This window comes from Equus quagga, chromosome 13, assembly GCF_021613505.1.
Source record: "Equus quagga isolate Etosha38 chromosome 13, UCLA_HA_Equagga_1.0, whole genome shotgun sequence".
In the NCBI taxonomy this organism is placed as follows: Eukaryota; Metazoa; Chordata; class Mammalia; order Perissodactyla; family Equidae; genus Equus; species Equus quagga.
In genome coordinates this window covers 68,130,415-68,154,165 of record NC_060279.1, presented here as the reverse complement: position 1 = coordinate 68,154,165, position 23,751 = coordinate 68,130,415, and the positions used below count along the sequence as shown (strand labels likewise).

Genomic DNA, 23,751 nt, shown 5'->3' with positions numbered 1-23,751 from the left:
GGGGTAGGGGCGAGGCTGCCGCTCGAGTGTCCGCAGCCCGGGCTCCCTGCTCCACATTGCTGCTGCTGCGCGAGGCAGAGCCCCAGGCGGCGTTGGAGGGAGCCGGAGAAGCTGAGATTTGCTGAGGGCTGGGAGTGGTTGGGGAGCATGGGCGGGTTGGAGCCTGAGGAGATGTTGGGGTTTCGGATCCCAGACTGAGGACAGCGGCCCCGTCTTGAGAACCCGGAGTTTCCTTTCCTGCACCCCTACCATGAGGAAGGGTTTAGGCTGGGAGGCACTCTCCGGGTTTGCTGTGGCTTCCTTGCTTCCTTGCAGATTTGAGCCTTGCGGGCGAGGAGATCTTCCTCATCCCCCTTGGCTGGGAGACACGCCCTCCCGTGCTCATTTCCTTTCCCGGATGGGGAGCTGACTGTGGGGTCGAGAGATGGCAGGGCTGACAGGCCTAGAAGAGCAGGTGTGTGCTGGGTGCTGGGAGGACCAGGAGCGGGACTCAGGTGCAGGTGGAACCTGCAGGTAAGAGAGGTCTGGGAGGAGCTGCTGGCATGCTTTCGTGACATTAGCACCCACTACCGCTTGCCTTGGGCAAGGAAGGAGCCCAGTGGGAGCTGAGTGGAGAAGGGCAGGGTAGCCCCAGGTTTTGCCAAGACAGTGACTCTCAGCTCTGGGAGGAGAACTGGAGCTTCTGGCCATGACTGTGCTGAGTAGAGTGAGCACTGTGGGCTGGCACCATCTCTCCAGGCCTGGGCAAGGGATTGAGGTAAGGGCAGTGCCAGTAGGGCATCCTGTTTGAGCTGGAAAGGCACTTGAGACAACCACTCTCCCCACCAGTCATACGGATGGTACACATGAGGAGATTGTGGCACAGAGAGGGACGGGTACTTGTCCTCACAGAACTGGATCCAGAACTTAATCTCTTGCTCTGCCCCCATGTACCCCCCTCCACCGGGATTGGGGGCGCTCTGGTCCTCAGGGTGCTGTCATGCTCCACTGGGGCTGCCAACTTGGTGGGGTCCCTCTGGCTCCAGGGCTGTGCCTTTGTGCCCCCTCCTGGCATCCACTGTTATTTTAGAAGGTCCCACCACTCTTTTTTCTTGAGCCTAGAGAACTCCCTGCCCCACCCCCAGGAGCCCACATCCGGTTGGGGCAGTCAGAACCAGCTGCAGGCGAGGTGCGCTCCCTGGAAGGCTGCCCGGAGGGGCGAGGGGCAGTGCTGGAGGCAGACTTGGAGGGTAGGATGTAGGGTGGGAATGATAGGGATCATTCTCCAGCAAAGACACTGGGCAAGCTCCTCCTCCTCCAGATTCTTAGGGCCCCCAAATAAGGGGCTGCAGTGGGGTCTCGCTCCAAGGGGGTGGGGTTGGGCCCTCTGTCAGCCCCCTCTTCTGGCCCTCTAGCACTGGGGAAAGGCCCTGGCCCCTCCTCTGTTTTCCTGCCCTAACTCCCTCCCACCTCTGAGGAGTGGAGCCAAGTTCTGGGCTGGGGCAGGAGGAGCTCAGAGGGTGAAGGGGCAGGGCCCTGTTTCAGGCCCCCATCTCCATTGCCCATCCCAGAAATCAGGGGTTTGGTACTTTTATTTGATCTAGAGAACCCTACTTTTTGTGCCATTGTGTTCCCCTCCATTCGTGCTCAGAGATGGTGCTGCTTTAGGGTTGCTGAAAGTTACTCAGGACTGGAGAGTGGCAGAGCTCTAGGGGGCTTTAGATGTCAAGGTGGAGAAACCATGGCCTTGTAAGGAGTGAAATCCCTGTCCCACCTGGGCTGTCTTCTGCCTCTCCTCCTCCATCATGACAATTCTGGGGCTGGAGGCGGGGGTTACCCCTATGCTGGGCCTGGTGCTGTCCCTGAAGTAAAGGTCAGCCTCATGCTGAGCCCTCTGCCAAGAGACCAAATCCTGAGAGTGAACAAGCCAGTCCACTCAAGAATCTTGTGAGTCTTCCCTGCAGGGCCCCAGGGACAGAAAAGGAGAGTGATGGGTGGTCAGGCACACAGGTCTGGGATCTGCCACCTTGGGTCAGTTTCCCAGCCTGGGTCAATTCCCTGGGCTGGGGGGTAGTGGTGAGGGTTCTCAGGGGGTTGAGGACCATTCCCAAGCTGCCAGCAGCTGGAATGGGCTGGAGAGTGGAGGGTTCGGCCCTCACGCTGCTCACACAGGCTCATTGGTACTCTGACCCCAGGCCTGCCTGTTCCCACCATCTGTGGTGTCTTGGGGGCTGCAGATGCCATGTCCTGCAGCAGGAGGGTCCTCCCTATGCCACCTCTTCTCCTCTGCCCAGCCTCACAGGGACAGTGCTTGGGACGCCCAGGCAGGGGTTGGGACAGGGGCCTGCTTCTGGCCCAGAGCTGACCCTGGACACAGAGGCATCTGCTATTGCTGCTGCAGCCAAGGCCAGGCTGTGGCTTGTGCTTGTCTGAGGGAGCTACTGGCAGTGGCCTCCCACCAGTGGGTTTTTTTTTTTTTTTTTTAAGATTTTATTTTTTCCTTTTTCTCCCCAAAGCCCCTCAGTACATAGTTGTATATTCTTTGTTGTGTGTCCTTCTAGTTGTGGCATGTGGGACGCTGCCTCAGCGTGGTTTAATGAGCAGTGCCATGTCCGCGCCCAGGATTCGAACCAACGAAACACTGGGCCGCCTGCAGCGGAGCGCGCGAACTTAACCACTCGGCCACGGGGCCAGCCCCCACCACCAGTGGGTTTTTAGTCCTTCATTCTACAGACCTGTCTTCTGCCTGTTGAGTGTCAGGCATGGGGCACCTGCTCTGTTCTCTGAGCCTCAGACACTCCTGGGATGGCTCTAGAATGTGGCCTCAGCCATATTCTTGCTCCCTGCCAGCCATGCACTGAGGCCTTGAGCCCAGACCCTGGCCACTCAGTTGTACCTGGTAGTATTAGGGGAGAGTGATGCTAAGGCTGACTAGTCCTGGAGTTCTGCCCAGGATGAAGGCATGGGGATGTATGGGCAGGGCATAGCTGTTGCCCTCAGGGCCCCATCAGAGCCTGTGAGGCAGGGCGAGGGGCTGGTCAGTACCCTGGCCCGTGGGCCTGCAGCTGCTGCCCCTCCAGGGGGATTCCCAGGGCACAAGTGAGCAGGGGTTGTGGGCACAGACTGCTAGTCGGGCACATGCACATTGGGCCTGTATCCATTGACCACCGGGGGCTCCTTGGGACAAGCAAACAGAATACCCCAGAAATAAACTTGGCCTGCGTTTGAGATGGCTCTGGGATGAAGGGAACTAGTGTTTCTCGAATGACTGCTGTGTGTGACACTCTGTGCTTGGGGCTGGGGTGTGGGTGTGTGTTGGGGTAGGGGACAAGAAGGGATGGAAAAGGCCTGTGAAGTTTCTATTCCTGGCTTCCGTGAACCTAAGCATTACCCCAAGAGCCTTCCAGATCTGCCTCTGCTGCTTTCTGACTGTGACCCTGGCAAGTCAAGTAACTGTCCTGCGCCCTCAGGTTCCCCATGTATAGGATGGAGATAATCATAGTGTCCCATAAGGTTAAAAGAGACGATTGAAGTAGGTGACCAACCCCTGCCTCTGACACGGTCAGTGCTCTTCCTCAGTGTTGTTACTGTGTGACCCTATCAGTCGCATCTCTCCCTTCACCACTCCCAGCCACCAGGTAGCACCCTCCCCCAGAGTCGGGGTTTGGGGATACCCAGAGCTGGCAGAGCCAAGGGTGAGACCCAAATACCCATCAGAGGGCTGCAGTTCTCCCAGACACACGCCCATTGGAGGCCAAGACCCAGCTGCTCCATGTCCGAGGGCCCGCCTGGCTGTTGTGCTCTGTCGCCCAGAGGACCCCGGGACACAATGAGGGCCATTCTCAGTGGCAGGCAGGGCCTGTGGGGCAACCCTGTTGGCTCCTATGTGCAACAACCAGGGTGTTGTTCTGAGCTGGCCTGGCTGGCTGGCCACTGTCTGGGGAGTGTTGGCATCAGGCTGGGGGCGGGGGGGGGGGGGTTCTCCTCTGCCCCTTCCCTCTGGCGTGAGCAAGCCCCAGAAGGCCTTCCTGGCTTCCACAGGTGTGGCTATGCTGCTCCCAAGGAGGGCAGGACACAAGGAGAGCTTCTGCCTGAGCCTGCCTCTTCAGCAGCCACGTGCTCAGTGCCCATTCTGGGCCGGGCCTGCTGTGTGTATGCCTGGGGATTCCATGCTGAAGGAGACAGGCCCCTCCCATCCTGGGCGCCCGGGGTTGGGGGTCATGAAGTGGGCAATAACAAGACATGTAGGTCAGCACTTGGAGGTAGGGGCAGTGGGGAGCGGGTGCCCTAGGAGGGGCACAGGAGCCTTCCTGGAGGGGTGGCACCAGAGTCATGTCCTGAAGGAGGACAGCGAGAGGTTTCCTAGAGGCAAGAATGAGGTGGCCAGAGACTGAGGAAGTCAGGCAGCAGTCTCTGTGGTGCCTCGGACATAGATGGCTGGCAGTGTCTGCCTGGACTGTGATGGTGCCCTGGTAGTGTGCCCTCTGAGAGGTCACAGTGCTGTCCCCTTGCACGCTTGGGGGCAAGCACCTAATTGGCCCAGCAGTGAGAGAGGCTTGAAAGCCAGGCTTTAGCGGGGGTTGGCCCCTCTTCCAAGTTGGGGGCAAGACACTGGGTCCTGGGGGAGCGTGTCCAGAGCAGGACGTCTCAGTGGTATGGGCTTTGCCCTAGCTGGGCTTCTCCTACCATGAGATGTCACCATTTGGATAACCTTAACTGAGCTCTCTGTGCATCATCCCATGGCATCCTGCAGTGTGACTGGCCCCCACCTGCCTGCCGCGGAGGGCACAGCCCTGTCTCCCCCGGCCTCTGCCTGCTCTAGCAGCTTGGCTCATGCCTGGTCCTCTACCTGCATGCTCTTCCTTGGCTGGTTTCATGGTTGCCTGATTTTCATTCTTCATGAGTCAACTGAAGTGTCTCCTCCTTGAAGAGGCCATCCCTGACCACCCTCTATGCAGTGGCCCTGTCTCACGTTATTTTTGGCACCCCACTTTTTCCCCCACCCTAGCAAGTTGTTTGGTGTCTGTCTGACCTGCTGGAATGTAAGCCCCATGCAGGCAGGGACCTGGTCTAGCTGGGCCTACACCATCTCGTAGAGCCTAGCCCAGCACCTGGCAGAGAGCAAGAGCTGGGCAAATCTTTTTTTAAGCAAAAGAACCATCCTATGAAACCAGGATTGTCGTCTTAGCACAGGGCATCTGGGTGCTCAAAGAGGCTAAAGGACTTGCCCAGGGGGAGAGCCAGGCCGAGATCTGGTCTTAGCTGCTGTGGAGTGACTCGAGAGAGAAGGAAGGAGGAGCAGCTGGGGAGGCTTCGAGGCCCAAAGGGGCGGGTACTCAGCCTGCTGGAGCGCTCTGGCTCCAGCAGTACCCAGGACTCAAGGGCTGGGCTGTGGAGAGGCTGCCTCTGGGGCTCTGGGCGGGGGCACCAGCTGACGCAGAGGAGCTCCTGGTGCCAGGCGCCTGGGACCATGTGCCCAGCCCAAGAGGTGCTTGCCAGCCTGGCCCCGTGCCACCCCAGACTATACAGTTGTAACCGTAGTTGGCCTTGACTGCTCAGTGAGCTCATGCCGAGGGGGTGGGGGCTGGCCACCTGGGCACAGGAGGCCCCAGTAGCTGTCCTGGGTTCAGGTGGAGCCTCCCCCTCCACGGCCTGCCTTGCCCTCAGCCAAGCTCTGCAGCCCCCTAGCCCTCCTGAATGCCCAGCCCTGCCCTCTGGGGCCTGGGTGAGGCCCCTCTGCCAGCCTTCCCTGGGCTGCCCTCCTCCTAAGAGGTGAGGGGCCTCCAGAGGGGCAGTCCCCTCTGTCTGCACCCGCCCCCTCTGACTGGGCCTGAGGGGAATTTTCCTGTGACTCACTCTGCTGGCACTTCCTGTGGTCACTAGGGTAGGGGCTAGGGGACCCAGCGGGTGGCTCTGTGTTCTGGGGTCACTGGGGGAGGGTGGGATGTGATTCCCTGAGGCAGGCAGCAGACCATATTTGGGAAATGCTTTTCTTGCAGGCAGCTTGAGGATGGCCCGTGAGCTCCGGTGGGCTGCAGGGCAGCCCCCACCCCTGCCTGCTCCTCCCGGGGCTCTGGCCTCGACCTGCTTCAGCCTCCTCTGTCCCATCCTGGCTTGGAGCCTGGGAGGTAGTCCACTGTTTTCTTTTTCAGGATGTGTATTTTTCAACCCCAAAGTCAAGAAATGCTCATTAAATACAAATTGAAAAATTCTGAAAAACAGGAAGAGAAAGCATCCCCCTTCATCTCAGACATTAACACTCTTTCTTACCCTCTTTCATTTTTTAAGTTTGATGCTTTATTGAGGCATAACTTACGCTTCAGTGCGTTGACAACTCTGTTGTGATCATGGTGTGGACAGCGTTGCAGCAACTGCAGTTCTGAAGGACTTTGTCCTGCTGCTCGCCTTGGTGCTGGGCTGAATCTGCCTGGACTGCCTTCTGCCCTGGGCCTTGCCCTGGCCTCTGGCCCTTTCTGGGGCCGGAGGCTCTGAGCTGCTTTGGAGAAATGGGCTCCCTGCTGGTTCTCTGCAGGCCTGAGAGTGCAGTCGTGGGGCCTGGAGCACCTGCTGCCTGCCTGGGCCTCCTTTCTGGGCCACCGTCCTCTTTGGTGATGTTCGGTCCTCTTCCCTAATCCTCCGTACAGCAGGCGGGGGAGATGGAGCCCAGAGGGGCACTTTCTGGCAGCAGATACTGGTGTGGAGGGAGGGGGTAGACCCTCCTGGACTTGAGGCCTCACCCCTACTCTTTTCTCGAGTAGGGCCCCAGCTCCCACTTGCTATTTCTGCCCAAGGGGGATGTGGCCTTTCTTTTCCACCTAGAATTCCAGCTCCTGCTTGACCCCTTGGAGATGGAGTCTAGGGGACAGAATGAGACTCAGGCCCAGGCGGGGTAGGTCACACAGCAAGTGGGTAGCCAGAACCCAGGTCCCATTTCCAAATCAGGGGTCTAGACCAGGCTCTGTGTCCTCAGACTGCAGGAGACTAAGAGGAGGGCAACCAGAGCTGAGGCCTGGCTGGTGGGGCCAGAGCCTAGATGGCCTGGCACTGTCCTCTCCACAGGCCTGGCTTCTCTCATGTGTGAGGCCTGGGCCTCTGCTGAGCCCACTGAGCTCTCTGGGTAGCCAGGGCCTCCTGCTGCCCTAGGAGGCCAAGGCAGCCCTGGCCGCCTCTCACCCAGGCACCCCTTTGCTCCTGCCCTTTCCTGGAACTGACCTTGACGCTCCAGCTGGGGACCCTCTGTGATATCTCTGGGCCCAACCGGAGCCTGGCACCTGCATAAGGCGGGGGGCAGTGGCAGCAGTGGCCAAAGACTGAAAAGGAAGAGGCCTCCCTGCCCGGGTTCTCTATCCCAGTGGCATGCTGGGCCTGCCAGCTCAATGTCTGCCTGTGCTGTGGTCCTCCCGCCTCTGGTCCCACAGCCTCCCTCAAGTTCCCCAGAGCTGTTTGGCTGCAGGGCCTCTCCGTGCCAGGGCCCCATGGAGCACATGTCCCTGCTCCAGGAGGGTTTGCTGACTAAGGGAGCCTCATGGCGGTGCCCACTTCTGGGGTAGCTGTGAGCATCACAGGAGTAAAGGCAGGCTAGGGGTGCTGTTCTTTGGCGGGCCTCGGTCTGTATGAGAGCACTTTTCTCATTTTCCCCATTCATTCCTGCTGCCTGTCTCATTCCCTTCCTTCTTCCAGAAGCGCCCATGCTAATGTAATGTGTCTGGAATCTGTCCTTGGATAAGTGTCTGTGAAAAATACGTAGACTTGTTTTATAGACGTTTGTAACATTTACGTAAAGGCTTTTGGGCTGTAGATCTCCTGTTTGTTCTTCTCAGTCAGGAGGGCATGCCTGACATTCCTCACCAGATACCTGGACACCTACTGGAGCACAGAGCAGAGTCACCGATGTGCGTGTCCTGGTTTGCTGGCTGGAACCCTGAGCATCCTTTGTGGAGATCTTGGCCATTCTGTTTTCCCTTTCAGAGAACTCACTCCAAGTTTTGTTGGTGTTCTTGTCTCATCCTTGCTGGTTTGTAGGAGCATCTCCAGATTCTAGATAAATCACTTTCTTGTCATTTGGTGACCTGTCACCCTGTCAGCTTTGTGTTGTCCACTATCCAACAGAAACTGTTCATTTCGATGAGGTTGAATCCATCTATTTGTTTTTGTTGTTGTTACTTTATATTTTGTATTTTTGGGGTCTTTGTTTTTGGGGTTTTGTTTTATAATTTTTTCCCACATCAAGGTCACAAAGATATTCTCCTGCTGTTTTTTCTTTTATTAGCTCTAGAGTTGTACCTTTCACATTTAGGTCTTTCGTTGCTCGTTGGTTTTAAATGTGAGACAAGTGTCCAAATTGGTTTTTCTTCCTCCAGTGACTGAGTTTGCCTGCTGTCACCTTTGATGCAGTCTTACCTTTCCCCTCGCCATGTGGTACCGAGTTCCCGTAGAGCAGGGCCTCTTCTGAGCCCTGTCCTGGCTGCAGGTCCCAGTGCTGCTCACTGATTTAGAGTGTGGCATGTCCTCACGGCCAGTGCTCCTTTGCCTACCATTTTCAGAATTGACCTGCTTGTTCATGGACCTTTAGTCCCCCATTTAATTCTAGAAGGATTCTTTTTCTTTGGTCTGATATATCAAAAAAAAAATCCTACTGGCATTTTTATTGTAATTGTAATTTATTAAGTAAGCTTGGGCACATGGGCTTTTTACAGTGCTTCATCATCCCACCATGAACTTGGTATGTTTTCCCCTTTATTCGGGTTTTCCCTTGAGCCCTTTGTCTGAGCGTAAGCATTTTTTCCTCTGAGGTCTCGTGCAGCCTTTGCTTGATTAATTCCTGGAGAGCTTGTAGCCTTTGTTGTTATTGTGCGACGTCTTTTCCGTGACATTTCTCATCAGTTATTGATTCTTCTAGTTTATTGGGTTTTTACATAGATGATCATATGGTCTGCAGATGATGACCGTTTGTCTCTGTGTGTTCCCTCCCCCCTTCTTTCTCGTGTTTTCCTCTTGGCTGATTGCACTGGCAGGGCAGGAGGACTGATGAGTTGGAGCAGGGAGGGTATGCATCCTGTTTTCTTCCCAGAATGTGGTGGCCATTACTGTCATTATTGCTACTCGCCCCAGTGTTGGTCTGGGTTGTAGTGTGACTTTGGGGGTGGTTTTTAAGGGTATCTTGAGTGCCATCCCTGGAGTGTAGGTGGTGGCAGCAGTCAAGAGGATTTTGAGGTGTTCTCTGGGCTTATTTGAAAAAAAACACAAAATCAACAGGACCTTTCTGTGGGGGGCAGTGGGGGAGGAGGCGCCAGGATCTTGCCAAACCCTGCCTAGTTCCTTTCTCAGTGCCAAGGCCAGAAGCCTCAACAGTCCTGGAGGGGTGGGAGCTCAGTGGCCCACCAAGTGCACACTCAGTGCACACCCTCCTGCCTTCATGCCCACCTGTGTCCTCTCTCCCCAGAATGTGCTGGCCAAAGCCCTGTATGACAACGTGGCCGAGTCCCCCGATGAGCTCTCCTTCCGCAAGGGCGACATCATGACGGTGCTAGAGCGGGACACTCAGGGCCTGGACGGCTGGTGGCTCTGCTCACTGCATGGGCGCCAAGGCATTGTGCCCGGGAACCGCCTCAAGATCCTCGTGGGCATGCATGACAAGAAGCCGGCAGGGCCCGGCCCCGGCCCACCTGCCACCTCAGCCCTGCCCCAGCCTGGCCTGCACACCCCGGCTACCCAGTACACGCCTATGCTGCCTGCTGCATACCAGCCCCAGCCCGACAGCGTCTACCTGGTGCCCACCCCCAGCAAGACTCAGCAAGGCCTCTACCAAGCCCCTGGGCCCAGCCCACAGTTCCAGTCTCCTCCGGCCAAGCAGACGTCCACGTTCTCAAAGCAGATGCCACATCACCCATTTCCCAGCCCAGCTCCCGACCTTTACCAGGTGCCACCAGGGCCTGGCAGTCCCGCCCAGGACATTTACCAGGTGCCGCCTTCTGCTGGGATAGGGCATGACATCTACCAGGTCCCCCCTTCCCTGGACGCACGCAACTGGGAGGGGACGAAGCCACCAGCAAAGGTAAGGCCACACTGGCACAGCTGGGCAGCGCCCCTGCTCGCCCGGGCCCCAGTTTCTGGTCACAGCAGGGCCCAGATAAGCACGCTTGGGGTCTCCGGGGCTCCAGCAGCGCCTGCATGTTTGGTCTGGTGTCACCGGGAGGAAGTGAACATTTGGGGAATGTGTTCATCCTTCTGGTGAAGATGGGTGTGAACAGGCTGGGGTAGCCCAGCAGTGCAACCTCCGAGCTGGCCTTGGATGATGAGGTGGCCTTCAGGAGTGGGAGGTGTCACTGTGAGGCAGAGGATGCAGCTTGTCTAAGACCTGGAGGTATGGAAAAGTGTCTGCATTCCAAGTGGGCAGGTGAGGCTTGGCCGATGAGCCAGAGCAGCAGGTTGGGGACAGACTCCCAGGGCCTGGTGCCCCCTGAAGGACCAGCTGCCTTCCTGAGGGGGGAAGGTTTTGCATAGGAGTAACCTGCCCAAATCGGTGTCCTAGGAAAGTCATTCTGCCCACAGAGTGGAGGGTTTGGGGAGCATTGAGGGGTCCAGACTGGGGCGGGGAGCCCAGGAAAAAGAGGGTTGTGAGGGGAAAAGTCAAGTATGGGGCGCAGTGTAGCAGCTAGGCGAGGGTGGTCAGAAACCCAAAAGTGGATTGACGATAGAGACGTTTCTTTCTCACACACCGTGATCTGGAAGTGAGGAGTACAGGACTGATGGCAGACTGTCGGGCCACGGTTCCTTCCGTCTTGTTGCTCTGCCATCCTTGATGTAGGGCTCGTGTCTCATGGTCCAGGGTGGCGGCTGTGTGAGCTCCAGCCAGCATGGCTGCATCCTGGCCAGCAGGGAGAGGAGGGAGGGACAGGGGAGAGGCCATCCACCTCGTGCCCAGGGCCTCCCCTGGGTGTGTGTGTCAGCCCGTTGGACGAGGGTGGAGCACATCTTCTGACCAGCCCTGCTCCGCAGGTGTCCAGCCCGTCTCCTCTTCTGGGGCATGTTAGTGTGCCAGCGGGTGCCTGCAGGGTGACCTGTTTGTGACTTCTGGAATGTGGGGAGGACACTGCCTGTGGGATTGCCATAATAGGGTCACCCTGAGAGAGACTCTGGTTCCAGTCCCTGTGGACTTTTGCTGATGGGATGCTGGGCCGGGGGACACGGCTCTGATCCCAGCACCCTCACCTCCACACCGGCCTGCTGTGGGCCCCTACGTGCCTAGTCCATCTGCCTGTGAGGAGGCGGCGGGACTGAAGAAGGAGGCCAGACCCTCAGCCTCACCCTCAGCTTTGGGCTCGATCAGAAGCAAACTTTTCTTCCCTTTGGCCTGTGTCTTCCCATGCCAAGTCCCTTCAAGAGTTAGGGAGTGGCGTTTCCTGAGGCCTGGAAGCAGAGGAGGTGTCCCGTGGGCTTTGAGAACAGAGCTGTCATACTCAGCTCTGTCTCCTCCATGGCTGCTTCCCCGTTATAGCTCACTCAGGAGGATGCAGAACAACTCAGCCCATGCCGCAGGGCACCCAGCCCCAGCTTCCTGACTCACCCCTCCTCAGATGGAGACCACGGTGGGTGGTGTGCCCCAGAGGCCCTAGTGGGAGAGCAGGTGGTGGGCACAGCAGCTGGCTGTTAGGAGAAGTGGCCTGGCTCTGCTGGGATCAGCTTCCTGGGACTCAGCCCCCTCCTCGTGTTTGTGCCATGTCTAATCCAGAACCGCCTTTATCTGGAGAGACAGCAGCCAAGTGGGCGTTTACCCCATGGCACTGAGCCTGTCCTCAGAGCCGGTCTAGGGTTGGCTTGTCCATGCCAGCTGGGCAGTGGATCAGCAGGCTGTGTTGTCCTGTCCCTACCCACAGGGTGGAGCTTGGCACCCAGGAAACCTGGCTGGAGGTCATTGGCAGGCTGAGAGTGGGGCTCCATGGACGCTGACCACCAGGGGACCCTGGGTCACTGGTGCCTGCTTCCTGCTCTACCTGCTCCTTCAGCTGCCTGGCAGAGACAGGCCGGTGGCAGAAGCCTGTCATTCTGGACTGGGATAGCCCAGACTGGGCTGCTCCCAAGATGGCTTTAGGGAGAGGAGCAGAGCTCTGCCAGGGGAGCATCTGTCCTGTGGGGAGGCAGCAGAGAGCAGTGGCTGGCCGGCGAGCCTTGGGACAGGCCATAGTCCATTCTCCGACACACTCACACTCACACACACAGTCCACGCCCTGCACCCATCCCAGGGAGGCACACCCTTTCCCCTCCCTCCTCTCCCTCCCCATCTTTTCAGTCAAGCTTGTCCTGGTGCATCTCTGAGGCTGGGGCAGGCGTGGAAGCCCCCTGGTCTGGGAAGCAGCTGTGAACCCCTTGTGTTGGGCTGTAGACTCGACCCCATGTTTTGGCTGTTGGTTCTGTTCCGCTCCTATGCCAAGGGCTTGCTCGCCGACTACCTCTGGGCTTACCTGGCTGGGCTTCTCTCTCCCGGGCCCACTGGTGGGGCTGCCCAGAGCCTTTGCCCCTCAGGGCCCTGACCTGGCTGATGGCCCAGGAGGGAGAGCCCTGTGTTACCCTCCCTGAGAAGCCTCATTGCTTCTGGCTGAGCAGCCTTCATTGCGTCTGCTTTTATTTTATAATTGTGAAAACGATGCTTGTTTGTCACAGAAAATGCATAATGTATGAAAAAGCCTAGAGATGAGATTCCCCAATCAAGAGGTAATCACTGGGAAATTTTGGCATATTTTGTCTAGCATATTGTCTATTTGTCTCTCACAGATTTGTACACATACTTTTGCATTTTGAGGTTGTAAATCCAACATTAGATGTCGAAAGCATTTTGCTGGGTCCCTAAGCATGACTGTGAGTGACGGCTGCCCCTGATTTTCTTGTGTTGCCCCCTCCCCTGGGGGCTCTAGGCGGTTTTTGACTGCCCGAGTCTTTCACAGACAGCCAGGCGATGAACATCTTGGTGTGTCTGTGCCCACATTTCAAGGCTGTGCTTTCGTAAGCTTTGTCTTCCACCTCAAGAAGTCTGGGAAACCGAGGCTCCTGGTTCCAGGGGTAGGGGTCAGCTGGGCTGAGGAGTGCCCTGCCGGGGCTGTGGGTGGGTGGATGGGGCCCAGGCACCCAGGAAGCTGGAGAGTGAATGACAAGGCTGGTGGCCAGGAGGGGTCAGAAGCCGGGAGCCTGAAGCAGAGTGGCCTGCATGACTGAGGGGAGAGGTCAGCACCCTTAGGGCTGGGGAGTGGCTTTAGGAAGCTGAGGACAGAAGCAGGTGGGGCCCCCAGAGGGGGAGGTGATTTTGTGAGTCTGTCGTAGGGGGAGTGCCTCTGAGTGAGGGGCCACAGCTGTGCCTAAGGAGACAGCTGTGGTGCTGGGTCAGGCGCTGTGGGAGGCACAGCTGAACTCCTATTCCTTCTGGATTTCACCCTGGGAAGCTTCATTGCCTCCCCAGGTTCCTGATGCGCGGGGAGGGGACCCATGCCAGGCGTGTCCCTCACTCTGTATGAGAGGTTAGATGGCCACCTCCTGTGTCCCACAGTACTCCAGCAGTGCTCCATTTCCCAGAGGAGGAAACCGAGGCTCCTAGATGTGGGTGGGACTGGGGGTGTGCCAGGGCGAGCTGGCCTGGGTCATGTGCAGTGATGTCCATGTTGCAGGAAGGGAGGTGAGCAGCCAGGCTGCCTGGAGGTGCTCCCGGGGGATCTAGAAATGAGCCTCTAGCTTTACTTCTCCCTCCTGCTCTCTCTTCACGTCCTGATGGGCCCCGCCTGCCTGGGTCTGTCTGTCTGTCTCTGGGTGTGTGTCTGGTGGTGGGTGTTGTGCATATTTTCTCGGCCTCTGTGTGTCTGTCTGCCTTCTGCACCATGGAGATGTGCTTGTGGGTCTTGGGTCGGAGTCTCTGCTCCTCCTGGACTCGGCCTGTGTCTCCACCCCCAGGGGCCTCCGGATCCTACTAATGAGGCCTCAGGTGCAGAGCAGGGTGGCCGGTGATTAGCGGGCTCAGCAGCTCTCTGGAGAGTCAGCTTCCCTAATGAGCTTTTCTGCACTGGTGCTGCCTTACTATTTTTTCCTAACAGAAAAACGTTTACTGGCCAGTATGGCTGCTTACTGTCACCAACTCAGACGCAGGAGTGGTAAGCGGCTGATAGCCCAGGCCTGGGGTCCAGCCTCCAGAGCCTTTCCCCCACGCTCCCTGCCCTCTCTCCTTAGCATGGGACTAAGGAGCACTGTCGGGGCGCAGAGTGGGTGGACGCACACCCCTCTTCGTGGGGCTGGGTCTCCACCCGCCTTCCAGAGGCCAGCAGGGCCTGGAAATGCCTCAGGCCCTGCCTCAAGGCCCCGCCAACCTGCCACGTCCCGCCAGCCCCGGCCTGCCCCGCCTGCCCTGCTGTTGGCAGGTTCCAGCGTCTAAAAATAACTCTGGAGGAGACTCAAGTCTGGGGCGCAAGCAGAGAGATGAGTTTGGGGAAGGCCGCCAACTGCACTCCCAGACACACGGGGGTGGGTGCAGTGGGCGGGGAGTACCCTGTGGAGGCGCTGCGCAGAGCCAGCCTCAGAGGCCGGGTGTCGCAGGCCAGCCCTGCTGAGCTGCCCGGGAGGCGGGCACAGGATGCATCAGCAGGGGGCTCTGCCAGGCCCTAGGCTGAGCAGAAAAGTGCTGGTGCCCACGCTTCTGGGGGACACTCTGCTGCTCCTGGGGTACCCAGCATGTGCCTCTAGGGCACACAGGCGTGCAGAGCTGGCTGTCGATGTCATGGAGGCTGAGGGGCTGGGCGCAGGAACAGGATGCAGGGTTTGGGGGCGTTGAGCAGGAGGGCGGGCCTTGTCTCCGCCCTGCTGCCTCCAGGGATGTGTGTGGGGAAGGCCTGAGTCAACCCTGTCCCAGACGTCCCCTTTGATTAGGGAACAAAAGGCCTTTCTGTGGGCCAAAGAGCTGAGCAGGGAGCCTCGTGAGGGAGGCGTGCCGTTCCTGGGTTAGAAGAGGCTGCAGGCCCCTCCCACGGGGCCGGGTGCCTGCCGGGAGGGAGGCTGCCCACACGCCACTGCCTGCCAGGCCGCGCTGCCCCTTCCAGGCCGGGTGCTGGCAAGAAGGGCTCTCGGCAGCTTGCTGCCCTGGACCCTGGGTCGGGGGATGAGCACCAGGGAGGGGAAGGGGCTGGCCTCCTCTCTAGGCCGAGGTGCGTCTGCTAAGGCCTCCTCCCTTCAGGTGAGTGGTGGTCTCAGTGGCTCCGTGGGTGCGGTGCAGTGGGTATGGTGCAGTGGGTTCTAGTCTTGGCCACTCCCTCACACCCACACTTGACTTTCCAAAACAGCCCAGTCCCTCCATCTGCCCCAGAACTGACCCTGAAGTCTGGGAGTCCTTGGTGGCCCTGTGCTCAGGAGTCTCCCAAGATGTGCTGAGGGAGTGAGGAGGGCCAGGGCACTGTTTGCTGCTCTGCTAGACCACTGCCTCCTTGAAGCCCCAGGCCCTCACTGTTGGGATTTGCTGCAGGCCACCTCTGTTGGGCCCAGCCCGAGGCAGGCACAACCTGGCAGCGGCACCTCCCTTTGTCCTGGAGCCAAAGGCAGCTGCTGGGTTCTGCAGTCAGCACAGCCCCTTGCTGGGCAGACCTTTCTGAGTAGGATGCGGCTGGAAGGTGTCATCAGGCAGAGGCGCCCCAGTCAAGGGTGGCCTCTCCCCCATCACCCACATGTACCCTCCTCTGAACCCTTCGAGTCATCTACCTGGAGAGACCACTTCCATTTCCTGGCCAGAGCCAGGTAGCTCTAAGCAAACCCTGGGGGTCCTAGTATTCCCCAAGTGCTGCATTTCTTTGAAGAAAGGGCAGAGAATACAAAGGGATGAGAACGCTTTTGCCTCTGAGTGGCCTCTGAGGCACCCTCACGGCGGAGTGGAATCTCTCTGAGGGCCTAAGGGTGGATCCTGGAGGCTGTCTGCCCAGGCCAGTGGTGACCGTCGGCTGTCTGCCCCCAGGTGGTGGTGCCCACCCGTGTGGGGCAGAGCTATGTGTTTGAGGCCTCCCAGCCAGAGCAGGACGAGTACGACATCCCACGCCACCTACTGGCCCCAGGGCCCCAGGACATCTATGATGTGCCCCCTGTCCGGGGGCTGCTTCCCAGCCAGTATGGCCAAGAGGTAGGTGTCAGGGTTAGGGGTGGGGGCACCTCAGCCTGGTCCTGCCCAGGAGGCTGGGCTTTCGTGGCCCCAGCCAGGATGGTCCTTGGGTGGGTGCTGTGGGGTTTGTGCTCTTTCCATCCCTTCAGGTGGCCCTGGCACCTGTGTCACTGCACATTTTCTGCCCCCAGGTATATGACACGCCCCCCATGGCTGTCAAGGGTCCCAATGGCCGGGACCCATCACTAGACGTGTATGACGTGCCCCCCAGTGTGGAGAAGGGCCTGCCACCGTCCAACCATCATGCGGTGAGCAGTCGGGAAATGCTGGGGCCTCACGGGCTGAGGCCTGATGGGTGCTCAGGGTTCTGGATGTGCCTGAGTGTGTGCACTGAGGTGGAGGCTCACATCTGCAGGACTTGGGGCACCAAGAGACCTGACTCTAGGCCCTGGCTCTGTCCCTCACTCGCTCTGTGACAGATGTGGAAACTGAGTGCTCCCCTGAACTGAGGAGCCTCAGCTTCCTCGTCTATGAAAGAGCCCCTTGTAGCCCCTTCTTCAGCGGGTTCTTGAGAGGATCTCACAGGATGTCATCAGTAAGGTGACCACAGAATTTATCATCCAAACCAGGACACTTCTGAGAGTGAAAGGGGGTGACCAGTAATTCTGAGGGGGAATCAGGCACAAACCAGGACTCTCCTGGGGACCGGGCCATCATCACCCTGAATATAACACACAAATAGCTCAGCCAGGTACATGCAGGGAGTAGAGGATATATAAGTGGTGGTTGTGGTGATTGTGATGGTGGCAGTGGTGATGATGATGATGATGATGATGATGATGATAATGAGGTGGTGGTGGCGGTGGTGATGATGATGATGATGAGGTGGTGGTGGAAGTGATGGTGGTGGTAATGATGATGGTGGTGGTGGTGGTGGTGATGATGATAATAGTGGTGATGGTGGTGGTAGTGATGATGATGGTGGTGGCGGTGGTGGTGGAGGTGATGGTAGTGGTATGACAGCTTCCCTTTCACTGAGTGTTTGCAGTTACACAGTGAATTAACTCATGTAATCCTCACAATGAGCCTGTGAGGGAGTCCTCCCATCTTATGGGTGAGCAGACAGGCACAGAGAGAGGTTGAGTCACCTACCTGCCTTAGGTGACACAACTACTAAGCAGTAGAACCAGGATTTTGAATTTAGGTCTGGCTTCAGAGTTGGACTCTTAACGAGTTATAACCTGTGTGGACAAGAATTGTGATGAATGTGTGCATCTGGGCTGTGTCTGTGTGTGACCAGGTCTTGCTCTGAGGCTTCCGGGTGGGCAGTCCTTTACAAGGGACAGGCAGCCTTGACCAACCCTCGGCCCCCCAGGTGTACGATGTTCCTCCATCGGTGAGCAAGGATGTGCCCGACGGCCCACTGCTGCGTGAGGAAACCTACGATGTGCCCCCTGCCTTCGCCAAGGCCAAGCCCTTTGACCCGACCCGCCACCCGTTGGTCCTTGCTGCTCCCCCTCCAGACTCGCCACCAACTGAGGATGTGTATGATGTGCCGCCCCCTGCTCCTGACCTCTACGATGTGCCCCCCGGCTTGCGGCGACCTGGCCCTGGTGCCCTCTATGACGTGCCACGCGAGCGGGTTCTTCCTCCTGAGGCGGCTGATGGTAGCGTGGCCGACGACGGTGTGTACGCGGTGCCTCCCCCAGCTGAGCGGGAGGCCCTGGCTGACGCCAAGCGCTTGTCGGCCTCCAGCACAGGCAGCTCGCGCAGCAGCCAGTCAGCCTCTTCCCTGGAGGCGGCAGTGCCAGGTCGCGAGCCCCTGGAACTGGAGGTGGCCCTGGAGGCCCTAGCACGGCTGCAGCAGGGCGTGAGCACCACTGTGGCCCACCTTCTGGACCTGGCAAGTAGTGCTGGTGGATGTGGGGGCTGGCGCAGCACTCCCGAGCCTCAGGAGCCCCCAATGCCGGACCTGCGGGCTGCTGTGGCTGCTGTCCAGGGGGCCGTCCATGAGCTGCTGGAGTTTGCCCGCAGTGCTGTGGGCAATGCTGCCCACACTTCTGACCGCACACTGCATGCCAAGCTCAGCCGGCAACTGCAGAAGATGGAGGACGTGTACCAGACACTGGTGGCCCATGGTCAGGCCCTCGACAGTGGCCGCGGAGGCCCTGGGGCCACTCTTGAAGACCTGGATCGCCTGGTGGCCTGCTCACGGGCTGTGCCTGAGGATGCCAAGCAGCTGGCCTCCTTCTTGCATGGCAACGCCTCACTGCTCTTCAGACGGACCAAGGCCCCTGTTGCAGGGTCTGAGGGGGGTGGCCCCCTGCACCCCAACCCCACCGACAAGGCCAGCAGCATCCAATCCCGGCCCCTGCCATCACCTCCCAAGTTCACCTCCCAGGACTCGCCAGACGGGCAGTACGAGAACAGTGAGGGGGGCTGGATGGAGGATTATGACTACGTCCACCTGCAGGTGGGTGCCCGCCCTGCCCAGGTTCCCAGGGCCCCTGGGGAAGCACCCTGGCCTCTTGGGGCTCTGACTTTGCTACCCCTGTAGTGGGGACCCTGATCCCCGACACACAGAGGGCTTTTGTAGCCAAAGGAGGATGGGGCCCCAGCCTCAGTGAGTTCCTGGGCCCTCCTCTCACTTTCATCTTCCAGGCTAGGTGTCCACCCTGAAGCCCATTCCTTTCTCCACGTCAGGCCTTTGGGCCGACATGGCCATGTCATCAGAGGTCCTGCAGTGCCAGCCAGGAATGGCTCCCGAGCACCTGCAGGGGCCAGGCTTCTCTCACCAGAGACCAGGGCAGAGGTGGCTCTTTTCTGTTTGGGGAGATAGACTCTCAAGTCTAAGCAAAGACAAAGATATTTCCAGGCATGGGGGCAATAAATAAAGCCAGGCAATGGGAAAGTGGGGTAGGCGTGGGCTCTGAGCAGAGAGCTGAGTGCCAGCCAAGTAGACCTCCTGGGAGGAGCGTTCTAGGCTGAGAGCTGGCAGGTCCCAGGGCCCAGTGGTCAGGGACCAGTGGGCATGCCCTATACACTGAGGAGAGGGGCTTGGATGTGATTCCTGGCATGGGAGCCAGGGAAGGGAGGATGGCCGTGGCCACCAGGAGTGTGCCCGACCCCTTCCTGTCCTGGCAGGAGGTGAGGGAGGCCCAGGAGAACTGCTTCCTCAGGAAGCTGCGCTCACCCTGGGCCTGGTGGTGGCAGCACGGGCCTGGGTGTAGAGTGCGGCGCCACCTGGTGGCAGCTCTCCTTGCACTGCACCCCACCGGGCCTGTGGGGGCTTCTGCCTCAGCCCAGTCTCATGTCTCCCGTCCAGGGGAAAGAAGAGTTTGAGAAGACCCAGAAGGAGCTGCTGGAAAAGGGCAACATCATGCGGCAGGGGAAGGGCCAGCTGGAGCTGCAGCAGGTGAGGACACTCAGGTTCCCTGGCTTCTCCCAGCACAGGCTTCTCTGTCAGCGAACCCAGCCTTCCCTCGGAGCCTGTCTCCGGAGCTGAGCCTCCGGGGCCGCCCTGCTCTGCCGTGTGCTGTCTCCAGGTGTTTAAGTTGTTTGCAGAGTAATGATGGTGGACGTTTCATAGAGCATGCACAGAAAAGTGTGAAAAAGCAGAAGTAAGCCCCCCACACCCAGAGGTGGTCACCGGGTACTGGGCATGGTGTCCAGTCCTGCTCCTGCCCCCTAGGGGCCTCTCTCTCTGTGTTTGAGATGATACTTTGTGAGCACTTACGTCTGCTTTTTTCTCAAGATTTTTCCATGGCATTAAACGTTTCTCGTAAACTGTTTTAAAGGCCACATGATGTATATTATTGTTGAATGTTTATGCGATACCCAGTTTTCCTTATTATAATAATACTGCTGGCTTTATCTGCAGACATAGAATTTTCTTCATATTTCATATCATTTCCTGATGGTAGAAAAGGGATATACAAAAAAAAAAAAACTAAGGAAGCTTTATTCTGATTATGAAGATAATTTAAAAAATTAAAATACAGACTAGCGCAAAATAAACAGAAATGTCACCCATAAAATTTCCCTCCCACCCTCCCCCCAGGCATGGGGGAAGGACAGCATAGCAGAAAGCTGCCGGCTCCACCCAGAGACCCAGGACACAAGCCACAGGGTCCTCAGCTGTAAAGGCGGGATCACAGTTGTATTCGTCTCAGGATCGTTGTGAGAGTTAAATGAGTAAAGACTATACAATGTTTAGGAGGTGCCTGGCACATAGAACATGCTTGGTGAAGGAATAGATGTTAATAATTACATATATATATATATATATATAATGCATGGAATCTCCAATGGTTTAAGAAATGGCCATGTGCTTGATCCTCTTTATCTTCCTCTGACATCTTCCAGCATCTATTTAAGCAGTCCCTTGTTGGTGGACATCCATGTTGTTCCCAGAATTACTTTTGTAAACAGTACTGTGCTGAAAATGAATCTCTTCACATATCTGACTGATCACTTAGGTAAATTACTAGAAGCTGGAATATAAGGTAGGAATATGTATGAAAAACTCTACAGATCTAGAGTTCCTAAGCCAGGGACATAAAGTACAGGTAATATACAGGCACATAAAATATATTGACAAGGATGTTTATTGCTCCATTTCCATATCACAGAAAAATCTGGACCCCCCCGCAAATGTCTAATCGTAGAGTACTAGTTGAATAAAGTATGAATATTCGTGCAGTAGAATATTATTCAGCTGTTAAGAAATGTCAGAGAATGAGAAAGACCCACTAGCGTTTAAAACAAAAAACTGAGGGTATTCTGGGGCTGGCCCCGTGGCCGAGTGGTTAAGTTCGTGCGCTCCGCTGCAGGCGGCCCAGTGTTTCGTTGGTTCGAATCCTGGGTGCAGACATGGCACCGCTCATCAAACCACACTGAGGCAGCGTCCCACATGCCACAACTAGAAGGACCCACAACTAAGAATATACAACTATGTACTGGGGGGCTTTAGGGAGAAAAAGGAAAAAAATAAGATCTTAAAGAACAAAACAAAACAAAACTGAGGGTATTGTCTTGCTGGGGAAGTTCGTGAAGGGGCTGCCTAAGCGGGGCAAGTCATAGGGTTCCAGTGTTAGGAAGGGCTGTTTCAGGTGGGTTTCGCTAATGAAATTCGGGCTTGAAAACGTGGGTGGAATGGAACTTGTCTGTCCCTGGGTCTGTGCACAGCCGGTCACAGCCAGTCAGCCCCCTGGCCAGAACCAGCTCTGGTGAGGACATTTTGGTCCACCCCGATGACCCCCAGCGAGGGCTGCCACTGGTGGAACGTTCGCTTTGGCCACATGCTTTTATGCGTACTCATTGACCTGAAATGAATGGCCTATTGTTGGCTGCTAAAAGTAGGCTCGAAATATTGTATACGGTGTGTCTCCAGTTTTCTAATTGAGAAGGAAATAGGAATATTCACGTTTAAAGGAAAATGAGTTGAATATTCACCAATTTTTTGTGTGAATTTTTGTTTTCTGGAATTTTACAGATATCGTAATCTTTTGTTTACAGTTTTTATTATGGAAAATGTAAATATATTTATAAAATAGTCCCTCAGGTACCCACTGGATAAAACAGACTCCCAGGTGCCATTTACCCAGCCCCTCCCCATCTCAGCACAGCGGCTGATCCTGTCTTAGATGCCCCCTCTCCCCGCCAAGTCATCTTGGAGCCATTGTATCACTTCATCTGCGAATGCTTCAGTGTACAGTTGTAAAAGATTTTCCGGAATCTTAACAGAGGTTGTTTCTGGGTGCATAGGACTCCAGATGACAGCTGTCTTTTTTCCTGCTTGGTGTATTTGAATCTTTTTATAATGTATATGTTAAGGAGAAAATGTGTTGGGTTTTTTGTTTTTTTTTTACTTTTCATTTTGAAATATTTATAGATTCACGGGAAGTTGCAGAGTCCAGAGCAGTCCTGTGTCCCCTCACCCAGTTTCCCCCATGATCACATCCTGGGTGACCAGAGGACAGTCCCCACGCCGAGAGATTGGCGTCCCTCACCCCCGCGGCTGTGCTTTGTTCTTTTCTATCATTTCTTCATTTAAAAAACTTTATATAAATGGAATCATACCTTTTGAGACTGGCGACAAAATTATTTGGAGAATCTCTAGAAGGTTAGTAAGGATGTGTGCTCCGCCAATGGGACAGAGACAGCCTGCTCCCCACGCCCCTGCTGACTCTCAGGACTGTCCCTCTTTAGAAGGGAGCCATTTTTTTCCCCCTTTTCTCTGTGGCCGCGGTTTTTACTCTGCTTTCCTCTGCCCCAGCTGAAGCAGTTTGAGCGCCTGGAGCAGGAAGTGTCACGGCCCATAGACCACGACCTGGCCAACTGGACACCAGCCCAGCCCCTGGCCCCCGGGCGGACAGGTGGCCTGGGGCCCTCAGACCGGCAGCTGCTGCTCTTCTACCTAGAGCAGTGCGAGGCAAACCTGACCACGCTGACCAACGCGGTGGATGCCTTCTTCACCGCTGTGGCCACCAACCAGCCCCCCAAGATCTTTGTGGCACACAGCAAATTCGTCATCCTCAGCGCCCACAAGCTGGTGTTCATCGGGGACACGCTGTCGCGGCAGGCCAAGGCAGCTGACGTGCGCAGCCAGGTGACCCACTACAGCAACCTACTGTGCGACCTGCTGCGTGGCATCGTGGCCACCACCAAGGCCGCCGCCCTGCAGTACCCGTCGCCCGCTGCCGCCCAGGACATGGTGGACAGGGTCAAGGAGCTGGGCCACAGCACCCAGCAGTTCCGCCGGGTCCTGGGCCAGCTGGCAGCCGCCTGAGAGCGGATGACCAGAGGGATGGAGGGCAGGGGAGGAGGGCAGTGGTGGTCCGAGCTGCCCCGGGTACATGTTCCAAGAAAGTCGCCATGCCACGGGCATGGGGACAGGCAACCTCAGTTCTGCCCGGGCCTGGTGCTCTAGACTGTCCAGGGGTTTGTACATATTTATGATGGGGCAGGATGTGGGACGGTGCCTCCTCAGAGGAGCCCAAGCAGAGCTGGGCCCCCAGGAGCTGAGGCCGGGCTGGTGGTCTTCCCTGAGTGTGCTGCAGGTCCAGGGAGGGTCCCAGTGCTGGGGACCGGGCCAAGGGCGCACAGGCTCCTCAAGCCGCACAGCCTCGGGTGACTCCTTGGGCTGACGTCAGCCCTGGAGGGTTCTTGTTGCCCCCACAAGGCAAATGCAGCTGTGGCCTGTTCCTTCTCTGCACCAGGAAAAAACCTTAAAAAACTATTTTTCATTATTGATTTTCCAATCATTTGACTAATAGTCTACGTTTAAATAAAATTTAAAAATGAAAAGCAGCCTCCTGAGGTGTGAGAGGCAAGAGGGCCCATGGGTGGGAAGGCAGATGCTGCAGGCTAGGAGTGGGGGTTGAGGGGGCTCCATGGTGAGGCTGTGGGCGGCCTCTTGGGAGGGTGAAGAAAAAGTGGGTTCCTTCAGAAGAAAACCAAGGCCCGAGGAAATGGCTGGGCTGGGGAGTTGAGGCTGGAGTGTCTCCTGCAAGGTGGGGATGAGGTCTGCAAATGGCCATGAGACCTGGGGAGCTGGGCGGGGAGGGCTGTGGCCAGGCCTGGGCTTTGAGGTCTTATGCAAAGACAGCACGGTCCCAGGGCAGGTGGCCAGAGTGAGGACAGAGGTGGGGACAGGA

The 23,751-nt window shown here is 57.1% G+C and overlaps 1 protein-coding gene across 4 annotated transcripts in view; it reads left to right on the top strand.

Annotated features, from left to right (window-relative positions):
• BCAR1 (BCAR1 scaffold protein, Cas family member) overlaps positions 1 to 23,373 on the top strand; it is a 37,294-nt gene extending 13,921 nt beyond the window's left edge. Inside the window, exons 2-7 of one of the 4 annotated variants that reach the window (XM_046681665.1) lie at positions 9,422 to 10,033; positions 15,953 to 16,114; positions 16,285 to 16,401; positions 17,469 to 18,566; positions 19,419 to 19,508; positions 22,371 to 23,356. In XM_046681665.1, the coding sequence (XP_046537621.1) occupies positions 9,422 to 10,033; positions 15,953 to 16,114; positions 16,285 to 16,401; positions 17,469 to 18,566; positions 19,419 to 19,508; positions 22,371 to 22,883 (2,592 nt within the window). In that variant the 3' untranslated portion in view covers positions 22,884 to 23,356. Of the gene's footprint in view, positions 1 to 9,421; positions 10,034 to 10,600; positions 15,185 to 15,952; positions 16,115 to 16,284; positions 16,402 to 17,468; positions 18,567 to 19,418; positions 19,509 to 22,370 lie in introns of those variants that run through there. The other 3 variants (XM_046681664.1, XM_046681667.1, XM_046681666.1) reach the window with 3 other exon arrangements.
• Positions 23,374 to 23,751: the final 378 nt, after the last annotated feature.